Source organism: Triticum aestivum, chromosome 1B, assembly GCF_018294505.1.
Source record: "Triticum aestivum cultivar Chinese Spring chromosome 1B, IWGSC CS RefSeq v2.1, whole genome shotgun sequence".
NCBI lineage: Eukaryota > Viridiplantae > Streptophyta > Magnoliopsida > Poales > Poaceae > Triticum > Triticum aestivum.
In genome coordinates this window covers 411,853,002-411,872,956 of record NC_057795.1, presented here as the reverse complement: position 1 = coordinate 411,872,956, position 19,955 = coordinate 411,853,002, and the positions used below count along the sequence as shown (strand labels likewise).

General features: G+C 47.3%; 1 protein-coding gene across 2 annotated transcripts; it reads left to right on the top strand.

Annotated features, from left to right (window-relative positions):
• The first annotated feature begins 17,829 nt into the window (after positions 1-17,829).
• On the top strand, positions 17,830-19,522 carry LOC123127833 (expansin-B3). 2 transcript variants are annotated; one of them, XM_044547689.1, is made up of 4 exons: positions 17,830-18,104; positions 18,180-18,307; positions 18,469-18,653; positions 18,925-19,522. In XM_044547689.1, the coding sequence occupies exons 1-4, from the start codon at positions 17,930-17,932 to the stop codon at positions 19,247-19,249; spliced, it is 813 nt and encodes a 270-aa protein (XP_044403624.1). In that variant the 5' UTR covers positions 17,830-17,929; the 3' UTR covers positions 19,250-19,522. The 2 variants fall into 2 exon arrangements, with proteins under 2 accessions (XP_044403624.1, XP_044403632.1); XM_044547697.1 differs by having other exon boundaries at positions 17,831-18,104; positions 18,198-18,307.
• The last annotated feature ends 433 nt before the right edge of the window (positions 19,523-19,955 follow it).

Sequence of the window (19,955 nt, the reverse complement as noted above, 5' to 3'; positions counted from 1 at the left end):
TATATATATAAATCTAAAAAATATATAAAAAAATTAAACGGGCCGTGCCGTGCCGGCCCGCGTGCCCAGGCTCCAGGCCCAGGCACGGCCCAAGGCGTGCCGCGTGCCGGGCACGGCCCGTTTAGCCCGTGCCGTGCCTGGCCCATGGCGGGCCATGCCGGTGTGCTCGCGGGCCGGCCTGTTTAGCCCGGCCCGTTTGGCCAGCTATACCGCTGAGAACGTCGACATAGCATTGGCTGGTGGGATCCACACCGAGGCCTGACTCCTCTCAGCTCGACCGACCCGGTCAAAATCGAGGCCACGGTCGAAATCCATCACGTCTGACTATTGAACTGAACTGGGACCCACGACCCACGACCCGACCCAACTGAGACTATTGATCTCAACCGCTGTCAAACGGGCCGACGCGCCGCTCGCCAGCCGCGATTCACCGGGAGCTCCGATTTCCTGGGAGCTTAGTAACTAGTTAGACTAGAGGCTTCTCTTGAAAGAAAGCATACAGCGGGTAAACAAATTATTATTGAGAAATTGATTGAAAAGCACATAGTTATGAAGGTATCCAAGGCAATGATTATGTATATAGGCATTACGTCCGAGACAAGTAGATTGACTCATGCCTGCATCTACTACTATTATTCCACAAATCGACCGTTATCCAGCATGCATCTAGTGTATTAAGTTAACAAAAACGGAGTAATGCCTTAAGCAAGATGACATGATGTAGATGGATAGATCCAATCAATATGAACAAACCCCATATTTTTATCATTAATGGCAACAATACAAATACGTGTCATGCCCCCTTCTATCACTTGGATTGAGCACCGCAAGATTGAACCCATTACAAAGCACCTCTCCCATTGCAAGAAAAATCAATCTAGTTGGCCAAACATAATCAATAGATCAAAGAGAAATATAAAGCTATATAAATCATGCATAAAAGAGTTCAAAGAAGACTCAAATAATATTCATAGATAATCTGATCATATACTCACAATTCATTGGATCTTAACAAACACACCGCAAAAGAATATTACATTGAATAGATCTCCAAGAACATCAAGGAGAACATTGTATTGAAGATCAAAGAGAGAGAAGAAGCCATCTAGCTACTAGCTATGGATCCGTAGGTCTGTGGTAAACTACTCACACATCATCAGAAGGGCAGCAAGATTGATGTAGAAGCCCTCCATGATTGAATCCCCCTCCGGTAGAGTACCAGAAAAGGTCCCCAGATGGGATCTCATGAAGACAGAAACTTACGGCGATGGAAAAGTATTTTTGATGTGCCCTCTGGTCTACGGGGAATATTTTGGTATTTATAGAAGAAAAATTAGGGCTAGAGGAGCCACGAGGGGGCCACAAGCTTGGCCCCCCCTTGAGCTTGTCGTCGCCTCATAGCCCTTCTAGCCTCCTCCCAAAGCTTCCAGGGTGCCTCGTGGTCTAAGAAATCGTAAAAAAGTTTTGTTGCATTTGGGCTCCGTTTAGTATTGATTTTCTCTAAATACAAAAAAAAGGAAAAAACAACAACTCGCACTGGGCACTAGGTTAATAAGTTAGTCCCATATATGATATAAAATAGCATAATAATGTATATAAAACATCCAAGATTGATAATATAATAGCACGGAACAATAAAAAAATTATAGATATATTGGAGACATATCATTATATGAACGCCGACTACATGACACTTCAGCATCTATGGGCCTAGGGGAAGGCATTGTGGAACTAGTTTATCAAGGATGGGTTGCAAGAGTGATAGAAACCTAAACCTCATTTTATGAATTGTTTCAGAAGGGTCTGTTCTTTATCCATATGTTAAATGCTATGGTTAGATTTATCTTAATTACTTCTCTTGTATTTGCGGATGCTTGCATGGGGAGTATAATCATAAATAGGTATTTGTTCAAGTAAGGGCATTATCTTAGTTTCGATCCACCCACATATCATTTGCCAGATCCGTTGGCTCTCTTCAGATATTCACAGTTGATGTGTAAATCAAGGAAAATAGTTGGCTCACTCCTGGTGAAGTAACTTCGATCTCTTCTTTTGAGTTATTCTACATCACGGACTGGTTTGTGAAGAATTGCAAGCCTACTCTGCTTAGGGTGATCCATAACCGATGTTCCTTCAACGGTTTCCGAATTTCGTTTATTACGACAAGTGACTATTGTGGTCTTCAAAGCTTGGTATGACGAGTAGTAGCATACGTGGTTGTCGATCACTACATCCATATAGTTTTATTAGTCCTCTTTGTTTTTTGTGCTAAACTTTGATCTTAGATTTGATTAGCAAAATATAAATTATATGCCATATAAATTATGTTTCTAGATTCATATTTAAAAGAAGTTTCCAATGATATTATTTTGTCACACACACACACACACACACACACACACACACACACACATATATATATATATATATAATATTTTGCTAATTAAATCTATGGTAAAACTTTAACCCAAGAAGTAAGGGGGACTAATTAACCCAGAGGAAGGTAGTATAACTCAATCCCGCCCCAAACAATTCCAGTAGATCTAGGTAAGTGCCTACCAACTAAGAATTTCTTCTGTCCCCTTCTTCATGTCAGACTAAGCACAAGGAACATGCTCCAAAGAAGTCTGTTCACCTTCCTGACTATAATTGTGTCTTATACCAAGAGTAAACAAATGATACACATCTCCACTTAACTTTGGACTACCCATTTTATAAGGGCATATTTATCCCTTAGGTGTTTTGGTGATTGATGACAATGCTTTTGCGGACTAATCATGTGCCTTGAGTTTCTCAGACGCTTCATCACTAGGCACGAGACAATTTGGTGCCCCTGGAAGACTATTGAAGACGGTGTTGTTCTACGTTTCTCTTTGGTGGATTTGAGTCGTAGGAGAACCGTACTATTAAGAGGGGGTCCGCGTCGGAAAGGTTCGGGTGGAATCAACACGTACACATGTCCTTCCTTTCCCTTGCACTTTGGAGCATCTCTCCGTTATCCTAGTTGTGCTTAATCTGACGGCTACTGTTGTACTTGCGGTAGTACTGCTCTATGGAGCGGTAGTACCACAAGCACCTGCGGTAGTACCGCTGGGGGTCACGGTAGTACCGCTCCTCTGGAGCCTTAGTACCGTGGCCCCCAGGCCTAGTGCTTCTTCGGTACGGTAGTAGCTTGCGCGGTAGTACCGCGGGAGGCCACGGTAGTACCGCTCCCCCGGAGTCGTAGTACCGTGGCCCTCATACCTAGTACCGCTGCGTCGCGGTAGTAGGAGCGGATGTAATTTTTTACATCCGCGCCTCAACGGTATTACCGCGCCTCATGTGCGGTAGTACCGCGTCGGAGTTTTTGCACTGTTTCATTTTCAGTGTAAGTAGGCACGGATGTATTTTATTTCATCCGCGCTCTTCGTAGGCTTTGACTTTCCTGCCTTGCGGTAGTACCGCAAGGGGGAGCGGTAGTACCGCGCAAGCGGTAGTACTGCACTCAGTCAGGCAAGTCCCGGCCTCTGCTGCTGCCGCGAAAGTACCGTGGTCCTCCACGGTAGTATCGCGTGGCCTTGCGGTAGTACCGCGCTCCTGGAGCGATAGTACCGCATGTCGCAGGCTGAACATGTGGATAACGGTTGGATCTCTTCCATGTCTATAAAAGGGGCGTCTCCTACCTCTACTCGACCACCTCTTCCACCTCTAAGCTCCATTGTTGCTCCAAGCTCCATTTTCGCCCGATCTCTCTCCCTAGCCAATCAAACTTGTTGATTTGCTCGGGATTGGGTGACAAGGGCCCGATCTACACTTCCACCAAGAGATATTTGATTGCCTCACTAATCCCTAGCGGATCTTGTTACTCTTGGGTGTTTGAGCACCCTAGACAGTTGAGGTCACCTCGAAGCCATACTCCACTGTGGTGAAGCTTCGTGGTGTTGTTGGGAGCCTCCAAGTGTTGTGGAGATTGCCCCAACCTTGTTTGTAAAGGTTCGGTCGCTGCGTTCAAGGGCACCAATAGTGGAATCATGGCATCTCGCATTGTGTGAGGGCGTGAGGAGATTACGGTGGCCCTAGTGGCTTCTTGGGGAGCATTGTGCCTCCACACCGCTCTAACGGAGACGTACTTCCCTTTAAAAGGAAGGAATTTCGGTAACACATCCTCGTCTTCACCGGCTCCACTCTTGGTTATTTCGTGCCTTTACTTTTGCAAGCTTACTTGTGTTGTATCTATTGTTTGCTTGTGTGCTAGTTGTTATTGCATCATATAGGTTGTCCACTTAGTTGCATATCTAGACAACCTATTTTGTCACAAGGTTTAAATTGTTAAATAAAAGCTTAAAAATTATTAGTTGCCTATTCATCCCCCTCTAGTCAACCATATTGATCCTTTCAATTGGTATCAGAGTCTCATCTCTTTATTAAGGACTTTGCCGTCCGAAGAGTAGGGTTGACACCAACGACGGTGCGGAGGAGCACTCCGGTGTGAATCCTATCTCGTCTACGGCCGATGGGGGAACCTCGGTCTCCCGTGAGGAGTTCAATGTGGCTTTAGACACATTGAAAACCTCCATGACGACCGAGGTTGAAAGCATGTTTACTAAATTCCTAGAAGGACTTAAACTATCCACCTCGCCGATGAAAGTGGGTGATCTCACTAACAAGGTGACGGATGCTAACTCCGACAAGGGGGAAGCTAATAGTGAAAAGGGTCCTTCTACTAGTGGTAGAAATGGCACCGGCATTTATGCCCATGTGGAACCTCCTACTTATGGTGGACCGATTCCCTCTACTCATTTAAATCATGCCGGTCCTCCTCCTAAGATTGTGAAAAATTAGGATTTTGAGGCTTGGGTTTATCGTTTCAAGCGTCATTTAAAACATGTGAATACTAATCTTTGGAGAATCATAGAAGAAGGTTTCTATCCACATGACCCAAGCAACTTCACCCCTCGAGAAGCCGTGGATAATCAATTCAATGAGAGTGCTCTCTTCATCATCCAAGATGCAATCCTTCCCGAAGATCTCCCTCATCTTCGACCTCATGCCATGGCTAAAGACGCATGGCAATGTGTTGTGTCTCTCTATCGAGGAAGTGCTAGCATTCAACGCTCCAACTATGAAGTGGTGCAAGATGAAGCCGATGAGTTTGCAATGAAAGAAGATGAAGAACCTCGTGAGCTCTTTCGAAGAGTGACCAAACTCGCGGTCGCACTCCGAGATCATGGGAGCAAGGACACGGATGACAATTGGATCAAGCGCAAGCTCCTCAAGGCCATGATGCCCTACAACAAGGCCATGTCCTCCGTCATTCGTCAAAGACCAGACTTCCACTCCATGACCTCAAGTGAAGTGTTGGATGAGTTCGTTGCAATGAGCATCTTGGACAAGACCGCCGACAACGCGGTGCTCCATTCTCAAAGGGCAAAGAAGCCCAACCTTGCCTTGAAGGCCAAGGTTAGTGTGGAAGAAGAGGAAGAAGAAGATGAGGAGAGCAACTCCGAAGACACGAAATATGATTATCATGAGCACATGGCTCTTGCCTCAAGACAATTTTGGAGCAAGAAGAATACAAGACCCAACTTCAACAAGAACAACTCGAGTGGCCTCAAGGGCAAGCAACGAGTTAGAACTTGTTTCAACTGTGGCAATGTGAGCCATTTCGTTGCGGACTGTCCTTACAAGAAGCGGGAAGACAATGGTGGCAAGTTTATCTGAAAAAGACAAAACCAAGTCCTTCCCCAACAAGAACAACTTCACCAAGAAGACTCCTACTCGCGGGTTGGTGGTTCAAGAAGAATACCGTGAGGATGACGATGATGATGAAGATAGTGAAGCAATGGCTATGGCATCCGTTGCCATTGCCACAACTCCTCGGGTGTCTCTCTTCGACTCACCCAACGAGAACATCACCGCCAAGTGCCTCATGGCTAAAGCCACCAACAAGGTAACCCCCAACATCAAAACCACCATTATTCCTAATCCTTCTTTGACCGTTGGCTTTGATGATGGTAAGGGGTCTAATGAGGAGGTAAATGAATTTGAGTCCTTCATGAGTAAGCTCAAGGGAAAATCCAAGAAGCACTTCGTTGCTCTCTTGGAACAACTTGGTGAAGCCAATGACATGATCGAGGCTCACGAAGAAACCATCTCTAAGATGGAAGGTCATAGTCGTGACTATGCCGATGAGATATCGGATCTCTCTAATGCTCTTGAGGAAGAGCATGGGTATCGTTTGGCTCTTGAGGAGTCACACAACGATGACCATGCCAAATTAAAGAAAGATCTTGATCATGCTCTTGTTGTGTCTCGTGTGCTAACTTTCGAGAAGGCTAAACTTGGGGTTGATCATGCTAGACTCAAGGAGGAGTTTGATGTACTTGACAAGGCCCATAAGGTCTTGAAAGGTGCTCATGCAAACCTCAAGGAGTCTCATGCTCAACTCCAAGTTAAGCTAACCAAGGAAAAGGCCACATTTCCTCACATGGTCTTAATTGATAATGCAAATGCTACTAACCCATGTTGTGAGCATGTGCATCTTGTGGAGGAGAATGCCAAGTTGAAGGAACAACTTGAGAAAGGTCTTGTGTCATGCATACAAGGTGAGAAGAACCTAAATGACCTTTTGAGCAATCAAAAGGAAGTTGTGGGCAAGGAGGGAGTTGGGTTCTCACCCAAGTCCAAGAACAAGAAGAAGAACGAGAAGAAGAACAACAAGACAAAACGACCTCCCCCGCTTAAGCAAACTTTTGTGAAGGAGGGAGAGGGTGCTCCTAAGGAGAAGAAGAACAATGCGAAGAGTGGTGATGCCAAAAGGGGCAAAGCCATCTCTCCCAATAAAGCCGCGACTTTAACCCCTCTTATGTGTTGTGCCGTGCTAGTGATGGGCATGTTTATGCTAAATTTGTTGGTTCTTCTTATGAGCACATTGAATGGTCTATTTGGGTTCCTAAGACCCTTGTTACTAACATCAAAGGACCCATTACTAAATGGGTACCTAAAACTAAGCATTAATCTCTTGTAGGTGTTTGCTTCCGGTGGGGGATCATGGTTGCTCGATAGTGGAGCAACAAATCATATGACCGGGAGCAAGGACTTGGTGGTGGACGTGCAAAAGATCCCATCTATACCCACCAATGTCGAGTGGGGTGATGCCTCACATTCTAAGGTATTGGGTCTTGGCAAGGTTGTCATTTCTCATGATCTAACGATCGAGAAAGTCATGCTTGTTGAGTCCCTTGCGTTCAATTTACTTTCTGTTCGTCAACTTGCACTCATGGTCTTTGCCACCTTCTTTGATATTGATACCGTGGCCCTCTTGTGGAGCAAGACTCTTAAAGTAGCCTTTGTTGGGCATGACGAGAACAGTCTCTATGTGATTAACTTTTCGGAGCAACCCACTAAGACCGCGACATGCCTAATGGCTAAAGTTGATGTGGGATGGCTTTGGCATCGCCGTTTAGCCCACATCAATATGAGATCTTTGCAAAGTCTTCTCAAGGGGGACCATGTCCGTGGACTAACAAATGTTAGTTTTGCCAAAGACCGTGCTTGCAGTGCTTGTATCGAAGGAAAGCTTCATGAGACGGCTCACCCTCCCACGACTATCATCTACTCGAAGAGACCCTTGGAGCTCCTGCACATGGACCTCTTTGGGCCTCCATCCTTTGATAGTCTTGGGGGTAGAAAGTATTGCTTGGTGATTGTGGATGATTATTCAAGATACACTTGGGTATAGTTCTTCAAGAGGAAGAGTGAGACTCAACAAACCGTCATCGACTTTGCAAATGAAGCTCAACATCAACATAATGCAAAGATCTTGACAATAAGAAGTGACAACGGCACCGAGTTCAAGAACTACACCTTGGATGAGTTTCTTAGTGATGAGGGGATCAAGCATCAATATTCTGCACCATATACCCCTCAACAAAATGGTGTTGCGAAGAGGAAGAACCGGACGTTGATGGATGCGGCAAGGACCATGTGGCAGAGTTCAAGTCTCCATACAACTTTTGGGCCGAAGCCATCAACACCGCATGTCATGCATCCAATCGGCTCTATCTCCGCAAAGGCTTGAACAAGACTCCTTATGAGATACTCACCAGAAACAAGCCCAATCTCAAGTACTTCCGGGTGTTCGGGTGTAAGTGTTTCATTCTCAAGAAAGGTGTTCGTTTGTCTAAATTTGAGGCTAGAGCTTATGAGGGCATATTTGTTGGTTATGCTACAAACTCTCATGCTTACCGTGTTCTCAACAAGTCCACCAGACTCATTGAGGAGACGTGTAACGTGGAGTTTGACGAAAATAACGGCTCCCAAGTGGAGCAAAGTGGTACTTGTGATGTAGGTGATGAAATTCCTCCCCAAGCCATAAGAAGAATGGGTATTGGTCATATTCTACCCATTGAGGAACCCCTTGTGGTCGAAGAAGAAGGACAATGCTCCACTCAAGTGGAGCCTTCACCTACTCAAGACCCACACGCTTCTGAAGAACAAAGTGTAGGCCCTCAACCTCAGGAACAAGACCAAGGGTAAGATCAATCTCGAGATGGTGGTGAACCTCCAAATGATGCCCAAGGTCAAGTTCTCCCCCTCGAGCAAGTTCAAGATCATGAGCAAGCTCAAGATCAAGAACAAGCTCAAGACGGCGCTCAAGATGATCAAGTTAACCCTCCTCCTTCCACATTCGAGGAGGAATTAGAGCGTCGTGCCGCGAAGATTGCTTCCAAACTCACCACCAAAGGCCATCTCATGGAGAATGTGGTTGGAAGCCTAAGAAAGGGGGCAAGTACTCATAGACAATTAGCAAACTATTGTGAACATCACGCGTTTGTCTCTTGTCTTGAACCCCAAAAGGTCTATGAGGCACTCAAAGACTCGGATTGGCTCAATGCCATGCATGAAGAACTCAACAACTTCGAGTACAACAAGGTGTGGAGGTTGGTGCCAAGGCCTTCGGGGAACCATAAAGTCATTGGAACCAAGTGGATTTTCAAGAACAAGCAAGATGCTCATGGGAACATCATTCGCAACAAGGCAAGATTGGTAGCACAAGGCTACTCCCAAGTCGAGGGTATCGACTACGGTGAAACCTTTGCTCCCATTGCTCGCCTTGAATCCATTCGTTTTTTGATTGCTTATGCTTCCCATCACAACTTTAAGTTACAACAAATGGATGTGAAAAGTTCTTTTCTTAATGGTCCTATTAATGAGTTGGTTTATGTCAAGCAACCCCCCGGGTTTGAGGATCCTTACTTCCTAGATCATGTGTATCAACTCGATAAGGCACTATATGGCCTTAAACAAGCCCCACGTGCGTGGTATGACCACCTTACCAAGTTGTTACAAGATCGTGGATTTGAAGTTGGGCAAATCGATCCCACTCTTTTTACTAAGAAGGTCAAAGGGGAGTTGTTTGTGTGCCAACTATATGTTGATGACATTATCTTTGGTTCCCCTAACAATGCTTTCAATGAAGAATTTGCCGCTCTCATGACCTCTAAGTTCTAGATGTCTTCGATGGGAGAGTTGAAGTTCTTCCTTGGTTTTGATATTAAACAAAGAAGAGAAGGTACCTTCATCAACCAAGCCAAATACACTCAAGGCATGCTTAAGAGATTCAAGCTAAGTGATGTCAAGCCGGCCTCTACTCCAATGCCCACCAAGTGCCAACTTGACATTGATCCCAATGGTAAAGCGGTGGATCAAAAGGTATATCGCTCTATGATTGGTTCCTTGCTTTACCTTTGTGCACCTATACCGGATATCATGTTGAGTGTGGAAATGTGTGCACGGTTCCAAGCCACACCAAAGGAAAGCCACTTTGTGGCGGTCAAGCGAATCTTTCAATATTTGGCTCATACCCCAAACTTTGGCCTATGGTGCCCAAGAGGAGCTAACTTCAAGCTTGAAGGATTTATGGATTCTGATTGGGCGGGAGACAAGGTGGATAGGAAGTCCACTTCCGGAGGGTGCCAATTTCTTGGTTGCTCTTTGGTGAGTTGGTCTTCCAAGAAGCAAAGTTGTTTGTCTCTCTCGTCCATTGAAGCGGAATATGTGGCGGCCGGTAGTTGTTGTGCACAACTCTTATGGATGAGGCAAACTTTAAAGGAATACGGTGTCATTTGTGACAAAGTGCCTCTTTGGTGTGACAATGAAAGTGCCATCAAGATTTCTCTCAACGCGGTGCAACACTTCAAGACAAAGCATATTGAGATTCGGTATCACTTCATCCGGGTTCACATTAGGCGAGGGGAGATCAAGCTCAAGTATGTCAACACTCATGATAACCTTGCAGATATTTTCTCGAAGCCCTTGGATGAAGCAAGATTTCGCGAGTTAAGGCATGAGCTAAATATCATTGATTCGAGCAATGTGACTTGAACCCTTGCACCCCCACCACACTCAACTTGTTGTCTAGTTTAGATGTAGGCATGGACATAGGGGGAGTGTTGTTATCTCAATGAACTCTCCCTCCCCCCATTATGCATAAATCGATCAACTCTTTCACATTAGCCATTTTTGATGGTACTTGTGCTTCAAAGACGAGTTTTGGTCATGGGCTCAAGGATAATTCTTCGCGGTGCCATACCAACGAACTCAAACATAGGTGGCTCCGGCCACCGCTCTCTCCTTGAGAGGTTGTGTCGCGTGGTTGCTCCCTATTGTCTTTTTCCTTGGGTTGTTCGTGTTCTTGTGGTGTCTTTTGTGCTAAAAGTTTCTTTTCAAAGACCTCTTTTCGTGTGTCGAAACCTACTTTTTCTTGAGCTCACGGTACTACCGCAGCCTTCTACGGTACTACCGCGTGAGGGGAGCACGGTACTACCGCCCCCACGCGGCAGTAATTTTTTACTGCCGCCTGGGAGAGCGGTACTACCGCTTCGGTGCGGTACTTCCGCCCAAGCGGTACTACCGCGATGACATGCGGTACTACCGCGACGTCTCAGATGCGTGGGGATAAGGATGGGCAGGGGGAGTTCTAACTCCCCCATACCCATTCACCAGTTCCCCACCTCGTCTCTCTCTCTCCCTCGCTCAAGAACGGGGCCGGCGTCCATCGCCGGATCTCCGCCTCCGGCTGCCCTCCCGTGATTCCGTCCGGTGGGATCGTTCCCCACCACGTGCTCTTGCTATGGACCAAGGTCTTTCCCCAACTCCTTCTCGTTTTTGTTGTGTTCGTTGTCTCTAGGTTTTTGGGGGGAGACTTGTGTGTTCTAGAGATTCTTAGGCTAAATCTATGCAAGAGTAGGATGAAGGAGCGTAGTATTGCGTAGGAATTATACCTATCTTTTGTCCTGTGCTAGATTTGATCACTGTAGCACCGCCATGGTTTCGTGGTTCTTTTCAGATTCAAACTGTCGTTTGGATCTGACGCGGTGCAGTACTATCGGCCGTCAGGCGCGGTACTACTGCTAGTCCAGTACTACCGCCCGTCTGGCGCGGTACTACCGCACTCGATGCGGCACTAAAGTTCTACTACCGCTCCCACCACGGTACTACCATGACACCGCACGGTACTACCGCGACATGGAGCAGTACTAAAATTTTAGTACCGCAGGCGCTGGCAGTACTATCGTGGCTCACATCTATCTCATGGCAACTTTCAAGTATTCTTTCTATTTGTTTCTTGTGCTTTGCCGTGGTATTTGCATTGATCTTTTTCGCTTGTCGTGGGTGTTTTTGCATTTTTGTCTCAGGTGGTGGCTCTCGCCGTTCCAATCCCAGTCGTGACACTGGTTCCAAGCGTCTGCGCAATCCAGGAGAAGCACCAGAGGGCTCCTCTGCCCCCAAGCGCCATGTCAAGACATCCGCTAGTAAGCACAAGGAACCCAACAAGGGCATGGACGAGATACCCCAATCTGAGTTCGTCCGTCTCAGGAAACTCAACCCGTATGTGCATCCCCGTGCTACTGTCAGAGGTTGTGAACTATTTTGGAACAAGCAGCAGACTCTCACTTATCTGGATGTCATCAAGAACAAGCAGAATACCTACGTGGATGTCAAATGGATAGAAATGCATCACCTGAGGAAGGACAAGTTCCGTCAATACTTCGGAGAAGCTCTGGATTTGGTGGAGCAGTTTCGTATTGAACATGTGATCTCTTTTCACCTTGACTATGATCCTGAGCTTGTTTGTCAGTTCTTTGCCTCAGTTTACTTTCACCCCGATGAGGAGAGGAGGATGACCTGGATGTCCAATGGACGTAAGTTGACTGCTACCTAGAAGGAGTTCATGGATTTGCTCCACGTTCCTGATGACGGGCTTGACATTCCCGTGGGTGTCGCCCCCATGGTAATCCTGAGTCTGCTAACAAGGACAAGCTTCATCCCTACTATGTTGAGAAGGCGCTTCCCAGTGGCAAGACAGGGTGGGTGCTCAACTCCTTCCTGGATATCATGTATCGCATCCTCCGCAACTCTTTGTTCCCTCACATTGGTGACAAGGACAAGGTTCATGCCTATATGGTGGATATGATGCTCCTATGCGAGGAGGCTCGTGTGTCTCAGACTCAGCCACTTGATGTCTCACACATCATGTGGTGTGAGCTTCGGTTTGCAGTGTTCAACCGCAAGGTGCCTATCTATGGGCCCTATCTGTTTCTGCTGATCTCGAAGACTTGGGCGAAGATGTTCCCTGGTGAGGAGTTCCTTGCTCCAGACTGGATTCGACATGATCCCATCTGTCTCCGTGTCAAGTCCAACTGGGCCAACACTACTACTCGTGCTGAGGCGTCTGCTGCTAGGGCTGCTGTTGATGAGGAGGATGTTGGCGCAGAGGATGTTGCTGAGGACCGTGCTGCCAGGCCTTCCCATAGTTCCTCTATGCCCTCGTGGGCCAAGAAGCTGAAGGACAAGATGAAGACTCTTTTCTGCATGCAAGCTAAGGGCCAGTACAGGACTCACGTGGCATCCAAGGAGAGTCATCGCCGGGACAAGAAGATCTTGCAGCTCTATTGTAAGGATGTGTCTAGCGGTTCTGAGGATCGCATCACTCCAGAGGCCGAGTGGATGGAGAAGCAAGGCTACAGGTGGACTGATTCTGAGGAGGACGTCGAGGAGACCATCCCTGCTGCCGAGGAGTCCGACGGAGAGGGTTGGGATGAGTTCCCTGCTTAAGCCACCCCTTGTGTGTAGGTGTCCTCTCTGCCTTTTTGGCGTCTCGATGCCAAAGGGGGAGAGAGTGTAGGGATTTGCGAGTCGTGTGTCGTTGTTCGTGTTTGGTGTGTTTGCTGCTTCCTCGTTTGAACCTCATTTGAACCTCGTTTCAGTTGCTTTGGGTTGCCTTACTTCATATGGTGTAAGACATATGCACTCTATCTATCTTAGCAAGCTCGTGATATATTGTGCTACCTTTATGCTATGCTCTGCTTAGATGTTAATCATCATGCCTTTGTTTGTAAAATATAGGGGGAGTGTTGATCCTAGCTTGTGTGCTATGCAGTCCAAAGCATCTATCTAGATTTCACACATCTAGGGGGAGCCCGTCTATATTCTAGAGAGGTGGGGTTTGCCTTTGCCCTATATTATCTCATCTATGTGCAAATCCCGTATTGTCATCAATCCACCAAAAAGGGGGAGATTGTAAGGGCATATTTATCCCTTAGGTGTTTTGGTGATTGATGACAATGCTTTTGCGGACTAATCGTGTGCCTTGAGTTTCACAGACGCTTCATCACTAGGCACGTGACGATTCGGTGCCCCTCGAAGACTATTGAAGACGGCATTGTTCTATGTTTCTCTTTGGTGGATTTGAGTCGTAGGAGAGCCGTACTATTAAGAGGGGGTCCGCATCGGAAAGGTTCAGGTGGAATCAACACGTACACATGTCCTTTCTTTCCCTTGCACTTTGGAGCGTCTCTCCGTTATCCTAGTTGTGCTTAATTTGACGGCTACTGCTGTACTTGCGGTAGTACTGCTCTATGGAGCAGTAGTACCGCAAGCACCTGCGGTAGTACCGCTGGGGGTCACGGTAGTACCGCTCCTCTGGAGCCTTAGTACCGTGGCCCCCAGGCCTAGTGCTGCTCTGGTATGGTAGTAGGGGCGGATGTAATTTTTTACATCCGCGCCCCCACGGTAGTACCGCACATCTTGCGCGGTAGTACCGCAGGAGGCCATGGTAGTACCGCTCCCCTGGAGTCGTAGTACTGTGGCCCTCATACCTAGTACCGCTGCGTCGCGGTAGTAGGAGTGGATGTTATTTTTTACATCCGCGCCTCAACGGTAGTACCGCGCCTCGTGCGTGGTAGTACCGCGTCGAAGTTTTTGCACTGCTTCATTTTCAGCGGAAGTAGGCACGAATGTATTTTATTTCATCCGCGCTCTTCGTAGGCTTTGACTTTCCTGCCTTGCGGTAGTACCGCAAGGGGGAGCGGTAGTACCGCGCAAGCGGTAGTACTGCACTCAGTCAGGCAAGTCCCCGCCTCTGCTGCTACCGCGGAAGTACCGTGGTCCTCCACGGTAGTACCGCATGGCCTTGCGGTAGTACCGCGCTCCTGGAGTGGTAGTACCGCATGTCACAGGCTGAACATGTGGATAACGGTTGGATCTCTTCCATGTCTATAAAAGGGGCGTCTCCTACCTCTAGTTGACCACCTCTTCCATCTCTAAGCTCCATTGTTGCTCCAAGCTCCATTTTCGCCCGATCTCTCTCCCTAGCCAATCAAACTTGTTGATTTGCTCGGGATTGGATGACAAGGGCCTGATCTACACTTCCACCAAGAGATATTCGATTCCCCTACTAATCCCTAGCGGATCTTGTTACTCTTGGGTGTTTGAGCACCCTAGACGGTTGAGGTCACCTCGAAGCCATACTCCATTGTGGTGAACCTTCGTGGTGTTGTTGGGAGCCTCCAAGTGTTGTGGAGATTGCCCCAACCTTGTTTGTAAAGGTTCGGTCGCCGCCTTCAAGGGCACCAATAGTGGAATCACGGCATCTCGCATTGTGTGAGGGCGTGAGGATATTACCGTGGCCCTAGTGGCTTCTTGGGGAGCATTGTGCTTCCACACCGCTCTAACGGAGACGTACTTCCATTTAAAAGGAAGGAACTTCAGTAACACATCCTCGTCTTCACCGGCTCCACTCTTGGTTATTTCATGCCTTTACTTTTGCAAGCTTACTTGTGTTGTATCTATTGCTTGCTTGTGTGCTAGTTGTCATTGCATCATATAGGTTATCCACTTAGTTGCATATCTAGACAACCTATTTTGTCGCAAGGTTTAAATTGTTAAAGAAAAACTTAAAAATTGTTAGTTGCCTATTCACCCCCCCCTCTAGTCAACCATATCGATCCTTTCACATTTGCCCAGAGCTGTTAGATGAAGCTTATCCCTAACAAGCAAATAGCATTATCTCTTTTCATGAAGTGGAGTTAGTTAAAAGGGTCATTGCAAAGGCTTTTTGCTATGACGGTCATCATTCTATCCTACCATAACTTCTGGAAATAAAGAAATGAGAAAATCTTTCATAACAAATATCCTACCATTGATAATTGGAGCAGAAACCTCAAAGAGAATCTTATTCTTGTTGCCCTCAAATTAAAAACAAGCATTTCCATAACTTCCAATCTGGGATACTACATGTTTTCTAGCCCCCTTTTCAGTATTTTATCCCCCTCCTAAACATACAACTCTTGTAATTATTTTCTCCCTAAACCCTAAAATACACACAATAGGATCATTTCTTACCGTGTTCCGGGCAAACTAGCATCCATGGTTGGCGCCTATAATTCATGGAGCTAGCGGGTCGTACACATAATATGCTATTTCAAAAATTTTATCTTCCCCGATGGTTTAGTTACTATAGATGTCTGGCATCCTGCCTTGCAAGGAATTTGTCTGTTTCGCCGTCTTAGGTTTCTATAACAAATCAAAGCAACATTATTCAATACTACAAAATACCTCCCATATCATACGTTGATGGGCCGCGGGCTCTATTGGGATGGCAAAATAGAAGTATAAAATATGCTTTGGCCCTTTAGGAAATGACAAAGTTACCAATCGAGGCAACTGGCTCAATCTATCTAGTAATGGCACTATGGTACCATAAAAGGAATAAGAAAAAAAATTCCAACTTCCAGATGTGATGGAAAACTGTGAGATCAAAGAATCAAAAGTATGTAGCATAATAGAACTTGTTGTTTGATAGTAAAAAGTTCTGAGGTTGTTAGTTTATCAAACGTTTGGGTAGGAAGCTGTAACCCACCCGTGTGTGAAAGCTAGGTATATGATGCACCCTATTATTGCCAACTGATGATCACAAGTAAGGAACAATTGAGTATTTAATGCGTCGGAAATTAGGATTCAAGGTAGTTGGGAGATTGGTAATGCATGCTCTTGCTTGGAGGTTTCCGTTGGAGAAAACATATTTGCCCGTTTCCCTGAAAGTTTTTCTCAGGAGGAAGCGGTTCTTTGTCGACCCTTGCGCATCATCTTCATCCATGAGGTCAGCGGGTTTGTCTTCTATAGGCTTCGTCTGTGCCACCATGGTAGCTGCATAGCTTGCAAGCCAAAAGAAGCCGTTAGTGCGTGTCGTAGGTCATCGGCGGTGCCACCACTTTGCTGGTGGCGTCAAGAGCGGTGGCTTGTCGCGTCAGGTCAGTCGTGGCATCGTGGAAACCTAGTGTGAGCCTGAAGCAACTCATGCACTCAAGACTGACGCGTGGGTCTCCCATCGGCGATGGAGGGTGCACGTGTCCCTTTTGGATTATTTTGTAAATTTTCTTTTAGTCATGACGGTTTCTGTAACTAGGGGATGTTATGCCCCTATTATGTAGTACCTTTTTTTTCCTAATCCCCTGTTATGCACCCTGAGCTTAATATACGAAGGGGATGCTAGTTTCCTAAAAAAAAGGATTCAGGGCAGTTACTAAATCTATCAAAAAACTCAGGACGGTTGCATCCCGGAATTTTATAAGCGGATTCCAGCATGGACTGATGGATGGTATATAATCACGTACTATCAGGTAGCAGCATCATTGTGCTCGTGAATGAAATCGCAAGTGCCCTTAATTTTTCCCCAACGAATCCGCAGCGTGTTAATTAGGTACCTCTACGCAACTTCGTCCTACGTGATTCGGTGGTTGCAGAGACACGCCTGTTAAACAGGTTGGTTCCGATGATTGATCCCAACAAGAGTCAGTCAGGCCAACGTCCACGCTTTAATTGTATTGCAAACTTGCTGTTCCCGCCCGAATCTCTCCTTCCTAACGCGGCATCATCGCCAAAGGCAGCACTTAGCTGTACGTTCCTGAAAGAGAATACGATTTTCCAGAGTAGTACTGTGCGTATCTCTTTCTAGCAGAAATGGAACACAGCTCATAGCATCAGCGAGAGCAGGGCAGGTAGGGATGCAAGCTGACGGCGTCCGCATGTCCACGACCGTCCTCAATGCAAAAAATTACATGACCGCGTCCGCATGTCCACACTGTCCGTGAACAGAAAAATGCAGACGATGTCTAAGGGCGAGCTTTGCTACATCTACGTAAAAAAGTCTTATGAAACTTATGTATGAGCTTATGCGGTCTGATTTGGTTAAAAGTAAAAACGGCTCGGGCCCACCCGTAAAATTCAAGGGGAAGGTGAGTAGTTTATAGAAAGGAAAGTTAAGTAACATCATATCTAAGAGGTTACGTGGGTGTAGCATTTTTGCTCAAGGGCAGGTACGCACTACGCAGTGTGGACAGAAACATGCAATGTGTAACTGCCGATGCCGAGCCGTGATTTCTCGCAGGATTTGCTCCCGTAGCCATGTGACCTCTACACAAAGCACGTCGTCGGGTGCAACAACCGTGGATGGCGATCGCGTCGCCCTGCACTGCGCCTGCCTATAAATACCCCGGCAATATAGTTACTCCCAGAACATCAAAGCATAGCTCAGCCCTCCAGCCCGACCCGGTCAGTGCGCTGGTACACTACCCCCACAAGCTCGAAGAAGCAGCGGTACTTTAACATGGCTCCTCTTTCGTCCAAGGCCGTTGCACTCGTTGCACTGTCCTCCCTCCTCGTCACCTACGCCGCCGGCGCCGGGAACTTCAACGATTCCGCCTTCACCGCCGACCCCAACTGGGAGGACGCCAGGGCCACCTGGTACGGCGCGCCCACCGGTGCCGGCCCCGACGACGACGGTACGTCCGTATGCGCCGGTGCATGCATGGCGCCGCGGCCTTGGCTTAATTGATCGTTTGTGTAATAACATGCAGTAATCGATGTGCATTCAGGTGGTGCGTGCGGGTTCAAAAACACCAACCAGTACCCCTTCTCCTCCATGACATCGTGCGGCAACGAGCCCATCTTCAAGGACGGCAAGGGATGCGGCTCCTGCTACCAGGTAGCTAGACTAGCTCGTTGATTTTTTCATGACGAGGGTTATTATTTCTTAAAAAAACGACGATCGCCATATTGTTGGTGCTTTGCCCCTGCTGTGGTGGAAATGGAGCTGGTGAAACAGTGTTAATCTTGACTTCTGATCGTTTACTATTGCCTTTTCAGATACGATGCACCAACGACCAGTCCTGCTCCGGCAACCCGGAGACGGTGGTCATCACCGACATGAACTACTACCCGGTTGCCAAGTACCACTTCGACCTGAGTGGCACCGCCTTCGGCGCCATGGCCAAGCCCGGCCTCAGCGAGAAGCTCCGCCACTCGGGCATCATCGACATCCAGTTCAAGAGGTCGGTGGCATTTCATCATATCGTTGCACGAATCCTATCTGGCCCTACCTGAACGATGAACAGTGTCATACTCTATATAACTAGTGCTTTTGCCCAACAAAACTTTCACGACAACGACCGGTTTAACTGGGACCCAAATAGATTCGCAGCGAATAATACTCTATTTTGAGTACCGTCGCCTCACACTTATTTGCCGTCGTCCCGGCTCGGTTACAGACTAAGTAACAATGGCACATGGGTTGCTGATTGCTTCTGCTGATGATTGATGCAGAGTGCCGTGCGAGTTCCCCGGTCTCAAGGTGACGTTCCACGTGGAGCAGGGGTCGAACCCGGTGTACTTCGCGGTGCTGGTGGAGTACGAGGACGGCGACGGCGACGTGGTGCAGGTGGACCTCATGGAGGCCAACTCCGGGACGTGGACGCCGATGCGCGAGTCATGGGGGTCTATCTGGCGGCTGGACTCCGGCCACCGCCTCCAGGCGCCCTTCTCCATGCGCATCACCAACGAGTCCGGCAAGACGCTGGTGGCCGACAAGGTCATCCCGGCCAACTGGGCGCCCAGCACCTTCTACCGTTCCATCGTCCAGTACAGCTGAAGCTGCTGAACTGAACTCATCATTTGGAATCATGCATGCATTGGCTTGATTTGGTATTTGTACTACCATGGATCGTTTTGCATGGGTACTACTGAGGAGGTTTTTGATTAATTAAGGTTGGGTCATCGGGTGTCATGTAGGCGTCGTCGTGCATGTGTGTCTTGAATACGTCGGTGGGATATGGAGGAGGGGCACTTTTGCATGTGCACTCCCGCGCCCACCGTCACTGTACCAGTGTGTAAGCAGACCATAAGTTATTACTGTTTGTGTGTACTCCTGCTTATCTGTTGTCCCTCCCTCAGTCTCTCATCAGTACTGCCAGTACTCATCAGTTCGTATTGCCCTAGTACTTATCAAACTTGATTATGCGCGCCAAAGATTAATGAACGCCGGGAATTTGGTCCTGACTTTCTAACCAACGTACGGCCACGGCCAGTGGAAATTCTACTCTGTTCCGGTAGATTCGACGATCCTTGGAAAGGTCGGTACGTCATAATTTTTGCAACGACCAAGCAAAGCACGCAGTCGAGTATGTCTGCGTCATATCAGTTACCACCGACTAGCTAGTGCGTCTATCCAACGCAAAGGGTGCCAATCTCCCGGCACATGTCTTTCACTTTCAAAAGCTCCTTTTCTTTCCGTATGGTAACCACTAACCAATTCGTTCGTTCTATAACCGTCAGGCTTAGCTACCTAATGATAGTGA

Coding starts and splice junctions, on each gene's coding strand:
- LOC123127833 (XM_044547689.1), top strand. CDS start 17,930: ATGGCTCCTCTTTCGTCCAAGGCCGTTGCACTCGTTGCACTGTCCTCC. Junction 18,105..18,179: donor TGCCGGCCCCGACGACGACG/GTACGTCCGTAT, acceptor AATAACATGCAG/TAATCGATGTGCATTCAGGT. Junction 18,654..18,924: donor ATCGACATCCAGTTCAAGAG/GTCGGTGGCATT, acceptor TGATTGATGCAG/AGTGCCGTGCGAGTTCCCCG.